Source organism: Arachis duranensis, chromosome 1 (assembly GCF_000817695.3).
Source record: "Arachis duranensis cultivar V14167 chromosome 1, aradu.V14167.gnm2.J7QH, whole genome shotgun sequence".
Classification (NCBI taxonomy): Eukaryota; Viridiplantae; Streptophyta; class Magnoliopsida; order Fabales; family Fabaceae; genus Arachis; species Arachis duranensis.
Window position 1 is genome coordinate 6,170,840 of NC_029772.3, and position 7,745 is coordinate 6,178,584.

The window sequence follows — 7,745 nt, forward strand, 5'->3', positions numbered from 1 at the left end:
AACCCCAATAATTAATTAATAATTAAAAATAATAAATTCTAATATTTTTCTAACATTTTTTAATAAATAATATTTTTTTTAATTTCCCAATTTCATTTGTAAGTTACATTGTCTTAGTCATAATCAGTTAATCCTTGTCTTGTTTTGGAGGCAAGATTAACAGGCACCGAGTGGCCAACCCCAAATGTTTTTTTTAAATAAAAAAAAATTTCGTGTGTGAATTATTATTGTCTCTAATTTTATATCTGTCTCGGAAGTCATTTTCTTACATTTATAGTTTGGATGGATTAAATCTGAACAGTATCTTGTTTTTCTGCTGAGAAATTGTGGGAAATAAAACCTGTCATTTCTTTTTCTCTACCTAAACAGAAAAAAATATATATATAAAATCTTCTCTTTCTTTATCGTTGGGGTTTCTTGGTGCTGAATTTTAACTTTAATTCACAGAACCCCAGAAGCAAAGTTTCAATCCTTTCACTCTTCCCTATCGTTCCCCTCTGCTTATTGTTCATGGAGCCTTCTATTTGCCGCTGAATTGAATTTTTTCAAGTAAAGGAAGAGAGGAAGAGGAGTAGAGAGAGAGATAAACACTGGAACAAAGGAAAAATGGCGAACTGTATAAATGGGGTTGCTTTTTCTCCGTTGTTCAAATTGAGTTTGGTGTTTTCTTCTTCACCACAGAAAAGACACCCTTTGTTGTTTCCTTCATCACCTCACTTTGGCTATGCCCTTAAACTGTTTGATGAAATTTCACTGAGAAGCTGCAAGCCCCGAAGTTTTGCAACCCTTGTTGCTGCAAAACCCTCCTCGGTAAGAGGGTTTAGGCCAATCAAATCTGTGGAGCTTGACCAGTTTGTGACCAGTGACGATGAGGAAGATGAGATGAGTGAAGGGTTCTTTGAGGCAATTGAAGAGCTTGAGAGGATGACAAGGGAACCCTCTGATGTTCTTGAAGAGATGAATGACAGGTTATCATAATCTATGATATACAATACTTCATTTTTGTTCATGTATGCGTATTATATGTGTATCTGCATCAAATTTTACTTATTGTGTTGTATTCAATACCTGTATTCCTATTTGTGCAACATAGGTTATCAGCAAGAGAATTGCAGCTTGTGTTGGTTTACTTCTCACAGGATGGGAGGGACTCTTGGTGTGCCTTGGAAGTGTTTGATTGGCTGAGGAAGGAGAATAAGGTGGACAAAGAAACCATGGAGCTCATGGTTGCCATCATGTGCGGTTGGGTGAAGAAGCTGATACAGGAGCAACATGGTGCTAGTGATGTGGTTGACCTACTTGTGGACATGGATTGTGTTGGGTTGAGGCCTGGTTTCAGCATGATTGAGAAGGTAATTTCATTGTATTGGGAGATGGGGGAGAAGGAAGGCGCGGTAGCTTTCGTCGAGGAGGTCTTGAGGCGTGGCATCCCTTATGCCGAGGCTAACGATCTTGAAGGACACAAAGGAGGTCCAACTGGTTATCTTGCTTGGAAGATGATGGTAAGCATTTCTTGACATTGTTCACTATGATTCATGTGTAGTTTTACATCTTTGGAGAGTTCTTTTGTTTGAATCTAGTATTGCGAAAAATCTTAACCGATAAGTAAGCATCAGCAATTGATGTCTGGTTTTTCTATGATTCATGTTTGGTTCCTGTGCTTTAGATAGTTAAGGTGTTCTATCTTTTACTCTTGAGTTGTGTTGTTATTGTTTCAAGTAGGAAGAATGCATTACCTTTCGTTACCCTCCTCATCTCTGATCCGAACATCGAATTGGAGCTTTATTATCCAAATTGTTTGTTTGGAAATTGCAATAGCTTGATTTTGGTTGTTCACTTGTTTTTTCCATTATATTTAGTCAATTTGTATTTTTACCTTGATGTTAAATTCCTGGTAAGTTCCTTCTTCATAATTGTGAGAATAGGGTCTGAATTTTTTATCTATGCTGTTTTCCTGTGACACTTCATGCCCCTATTTTAGTAAATACGATCAGGGAAGGTTAGAGGGATTTCTTTTATGAGGAACAACATTTTAGACTTCAGCAACCAAAATGTATATCAGCATGATGAGTTACAAATCTATGTTTTTTTCTAGGTCGAAGGTGACTATAAAGGTGCCATTAGATTAGTGATTCATTTTAGGGAATCTGGCCTCAAGCCAGAAGTGTACAGTTACCTTGTTGCAATGACTGCTGTGGTTAAGGAGCTGAATGAATTTGCCAAAGCTTTACGAAAGCTGAAAAGTTATGTCCGTGCTGGTTTGGCATCCGAGTTGGACCTAGAAGATGTTGAACTTGCAGAGAAGTATCAATCAGATCTTCTAGCTGATGGGGTGCGCCTGTCCAATTGGGTGATTCAAGATGGCAGCTCATCACTCCAGGGAGTGATCCATGAGAGACTCCTTGCCATGTATATTTGTGCAGGCCGTGGAATCGAAGCAGAGAGGCAACTATGGGAGATGAAGCTCGTAGGCAAGGAGGCCGACGGAGATCTCTACGACATTGTTCTCGCCATTTGTGCCTCGCAGAAGGAGGCAACAGCGACAGGGAGGCTTCTGACCCGGTTGGAGGTCGCAAGTTCTCCTCAGAAGAAGAAAACACTGTCGTGGTTGTTAAGAGGCTACATTAAAGGCGGCCATTTCAATGAGGCGGCCGAGACAGTCATGAAAATGCTTGAATTGGGAGTATTTCCGGAATATTTAGACAGGGTAGCTGTGCTTCAAGGTCTAAGGAAAAGGATACACCAAAATGGGAATCTAGATACCTATCTAAGCCTGTGTAAGTCCCTCTCTGATGCAAATCTTATAGGACCATGCCTTTTATATTTGTATATAAGAAAATGTAAGCTTTGGGTTGTGAAAATGCTCTAAAGAGAGAATGAGCTCATTCAGTTATAAATCTCCAACCCCTTTTGTTTTGGAGGCAGAATAGTTTGTGTATACAACAAACCATTGTATAATTTTGTATAGTCCTATAATGCCAAATGGACCAATATAGCAGCATAGCAATTTGTAATGAGTATGTATGTATTTATGTTTGTGCATGTTAAGTATTTTCTTTCAATTCCTTGTGAATTAATAGATGATTCAATGATAATTCGTATTATTAATGTTTTTGATACATGATGTTAAGAGAAAAGAATTTTCAATAGGGTGGTAAAATTATACTGAACTTCTGCGTCCTAAGGTTCATTGTAATCATATCATATTCACTTCCTTTTGTTTATTTTTGAAATATGAAATAAGATTATTTTCATTACTTAAATTGCAACAGTAATGTCATTACCAAGCATGTGTTTTGCACACTAGTTTGTTGTATTTTATTATATGAAACTTTAAGGGTAGTTACTGGTTAGTGTAATTGTACTGAACCTGTGGAGAGAGTTTAAATTTATCCTATTTAATTGTTCATTTTCTGCAATGATATATATATTTTTTTTGGACATACAATGATATACCTTGTTTCTTAGACTTTTGGGGTTGCTATGGTGTACTTGTGTCCATAGTTCCATGTGTTATATGGTTTTTGGTCTTGCATGTGTATGTATGGTTTTTGAGTTTTCAATTGTGGTCCAAGCCCCAATGGGCTTTGTTGAATTTGTATAGTGGAACAAGCCAGGGATGCTAGATTTTTAATTCTCTTTTTATTTTTGGTAGAGAGAATTAAAAAAAAATTTAAGATTTGGAATTAAAATCTAGGGTTCAGAAAATTTTTTTTTTGGTAAAAAAAATTCAAAAAATAAAATTCTGAATTCTCTCTTACCAAAAATAAAACTTTGAATTCTCTTATCACACACACACAAAAAAGAAGGTTATGAATTATGGATTAATTTTGATTATAACCTATTTTCATGTTTGTATACAAATATGATTAATATTTGAAAAAAAAAATTTAAAAGGCCTTTTTTTTTTCATGTTTCCCAAACATATTAGCAATTCCTTGGAGGCATGGATCGGCTTAAGTGAGAAAACAAAATGTAATTAATCTATATCCTTATTCATAAAATCATAACCTAAGTAGTATAACTAGTAAATAGAAACAATGAAACACAATACACATCACAACCTCATAAATCGTTACTCAATAGTTAAACGGGGAATAACAAAATAATCAGAAAATTTAAAATGGACAAGGAAAAAAAATAGAAGCCTAAGTACGTTTGATTTGTGTGTTTTTTTTTTATTCTCAGTGTTTTCTTTATTTAAAATTGTATGCAAAAAAATAAAAAATAAAAAATAAAAAAATAAGAAGTGAAAATAGAAAATAAAATTTTATTATTTTTACTATTTTCTTTCCTTCACAAAATCCAAAACACACCCCAGGATGTCACCAGAGAATCACTGGGTGAACCCACTACGGGCTTGGTGTACCCCTTTAACAAAGATGAAACAAAATGGTTCTCTTTTTTTCATCTAAATTTTTGTTAGATTTTGGATTTAAAATTTATAATGGTTTAAAAAAATAAAGAAATTAAGTTATATGCACAAAATTTTAAACTCAAAATTCATGATCATTGATTAGAAAATAAAAATTGAATAAGTATTGAGAACTAACTTTTAATTAGTGAATATTGGCTAATTTTTAATGTAAACTTTTTTTTAGCCTCATTTTTTAAAGGGTTTTAGGATTTAGAATTAAAATTTAGGGTTTAGAATTTATAATTTGGAATTTAAGTTTTGAAAATTAAAACTTAGAATAAAAATTTTAAAAATTTAATTCATATTGGGAAAAAAATTAATTCGGTAACTAAATTTATAAAAATTGCGGAAGAATTTTAGAGGTGAGCACGGATCGAGTTAGTTCGGATTTATGGTAAAATTAAAATCGAACCAATTAAATTGTAATTGGGTTTGGTTTGGATTTACATTTTTTTTTTGTATGTACCTAAACCAAACCAAACTAATTAAGAACGGGTTGACTCGGTTCAGATAATTGGATACCCGATGAAACAGAAATTCATAAAAATAAAAAATAAAAAAATAAAATTTTTATCTTAAAAATTTTATAAGTATAATAAACATGTAAAATCAATAGAAATAATCAATAGAAATAATCCAAACATGTTAAATACAAAATATATTAAAAATTAAACATATTAAAATCTAAACATATTAAACACTAAAGACGTTAAAATCCAAATATATCAAACGTCAAACATATTAAATTTTTATATTTTAAAAGGCATATATATTTTAATTTTTTAATTTTTTATTTAATTAATATATAGTCATATTCATGGGTTGGTTTGAATTTCGCACCCCAAAACCGTTATCTAAATCAATTACCAGAGAGAACCATCGATTTGATTCTAATAAGACCAATTATCCATTGGTTCCGAAGCTAATTTAATTAATTCGCTTCGAATTTGAACCAATAGTCAGATATCCACTACCCACGCCCACCTCTAAAAAAATTTGACTTGATTGAAAAAACTAGCAAAGCAAAAAGATTTGGACTGATTTGTGTCTCACTACTATACATACCCAATTATATTAAGAAGCAAGGAAGGTGAAATCAAATCAAATAAAGTCAAATTAATAACTTAACATGTTTGATAAATTAAACATTTGTCACCCGGATTCTTCATGATATCCCCCACAAGTGTATCATCACGTGATGATGTACTATGTCTTATATACTTCATCTTTTTGTATTCAAACATTTACTATTGTGGCATTTAAGTATTGTTATGTTGCATTGTTTTAAGAGACAAAGAAAACGATGGTTGCATATTGATTAATATTAATTTAAAAATATTTGATAATAAAAAATATTAATAAAAATTATTAAAATTTACTATTATATATTTTACAATTAATAAATACTAAAAAAATAAATTTAGACTGTTTGAGCCAATTATTTTATATTTTCCTAGTATTATTGGTGCTAATTAGTTATTGCAAGTTGAAATTAATTTTCTCCCTTAAAATTTTTGATCGGTCTCAATTTTGACCCTCAAATTTATAGTTACCCAATTAACATCCCCAAATATTGGATTGTATCCCACTCTTGTTCCCATAGCTATTTCTGTTTTTATTAACGGAAATTTGATGTAGCACGTTAAGTTGACAGAATATGTATCTACATGGCACCTAGCTTGTTAGAATGGATGTGTGATGAGTGAATGACGTGGCAGAAGTTGAACGAACTCAATTTGCAACCCTCTTTTCTCAATATATTCGAGACTTTGCTGGAGAAATTGAGTTCATTCAACTTCTGCCACATCATTCACTCATCACACATCCATTTTAACAAGTTGGGTATCACGTAGATACATATTCTGTCAACTTAACGTGCCACATCAAATTTTTGTTAACGAAAATATTTACGAGAGCAAACGTGAGACACAATCCAATATTTGAGAATACTAATTAAGTAACTATAAATTTAGGGATCGAAATAGAGATCGGTCGAAAATTTCTTGGCCAAAATGATTTCAACTCTAGTTATTGGTCGAAAATTTCTTGGCCAAAATGATTTCAACTCTAGTTATTGCTCTTAAAATTTGGCATTCCCTTCACTGAACCATATATGCATGCTACCTTCAACCACATTTATTGCAAGTTACTATTCATCTTTTGGTATGCATTTCAAAGCACTGTATGATTACCATTTTCTACTTTATCATTTCTCTCTGAATATTCTCAATCCTTAATTAAATTATAAAAATAAGAATTTTGTTAAGATTACCTTTCCTAATATAAGAGTGTTAGTACTTTTGATTTAATCAATTGCTTATAATTTATTTTTAATCTTTTAAATTTTAAAATTAATTAATTTTAGTTAATAATTTAATATAACATAGGACAATTTTTTTTTTTACTAACACACGTTAAAGAATTATATAGGGTACCGCTGTAATAATAATTTCCTAAAATTGAAAATGGGGTTAGTTGTTTGAATAAATAAAACTAAATGGGGGTAAAAAAGGAACATAAACCTATTTCATGGGTAATGAATGACCAAATGCATGAAAGATATGCACCAGAAAAAAAAAAAAAACACATGATTAAGATAAAATAATATGTACACTATATTTTGTTTTTACTGAATCAAAGTAAAAAGAGCTAAATAAAGTAATTTGTACATTATTATAGTTTGTTTTTACTAAATTATTTAATTCGATAAAAATACAAACTATAATATCCAAAAACACACCCCTAGGTCAAGCTTCGTAGAAACAAGATGATGCATATTTAAGTTTTTTTTTCTAAATCTTCGTAATTCGATCATATTTTAATATATTTTTAGAGTATTGACCTAACGATACTACCCACTATGAACATATAAAAGAGTTGATGAGTACCGTGCCATAAATTTTTTATTTTATTTACAAATTTAATTTTGATACACTGTCAATAAAAAAATAGTTTTATACGTTCATTCAAATGTGTAACATTACATTATTAAAAATAATTATCTTTCGTTAAGTAAATGATCATCTAAAAAAACAGATATAATTATATAATTGTATAAAATATTTTATATTGTTAATGCATCAAAATTAAACCCTTTATTTAATTATAAAATTGTTCTGGCTTTTATCAAATCACACAACATGAATTAGTGTAGTATATTACTATGATACTATCTACTAGATTTGCATAGATTTGAGGAATAGTTTTCTAAAAGGCGTTTGAGTCATTTTCCACAAGTTGCTTTTAAGTAATTTTCATGGTGGGGTAAGCATTAGGAGAAAAAGAACATGCTTCAGTGGTGTCACATGTTGCCATTGTAGTGTTGGGA

At 31.2% G+C, this 7,745-nt stretch overlaps 1 protein-coding gene across 1 annotated transcript; it reads left to right on the forward strand.

The window, feature by feature from the left end:
- Positions 1 to 349: 349 nt before the first annotated feature.
- LOC107473355 (pentatricopeptide repeat-containing protein At2g30100, chloroplastic) lies at positions 350 to 3,042 on the forward strand. The gene is made up of 3 exons (XM_016092902.3): positions 350 to 968; positions 1,094 to 1,502; positions 2,096 to 3,042. Exons 1-3 carry the CDS (start codon positions 607 to 609, stop codon positions 2,867 to 2,869), a joined length of 1,545 nt encoding a protein of 514 aa, XP_015948388.1. The 5' UTR covers positions 350 to 606; the 3' UTR covers positions 2,870 to 3,042.
- Positions 3,043 to 7,745: the final 4,703 nt, after the last annotated feature.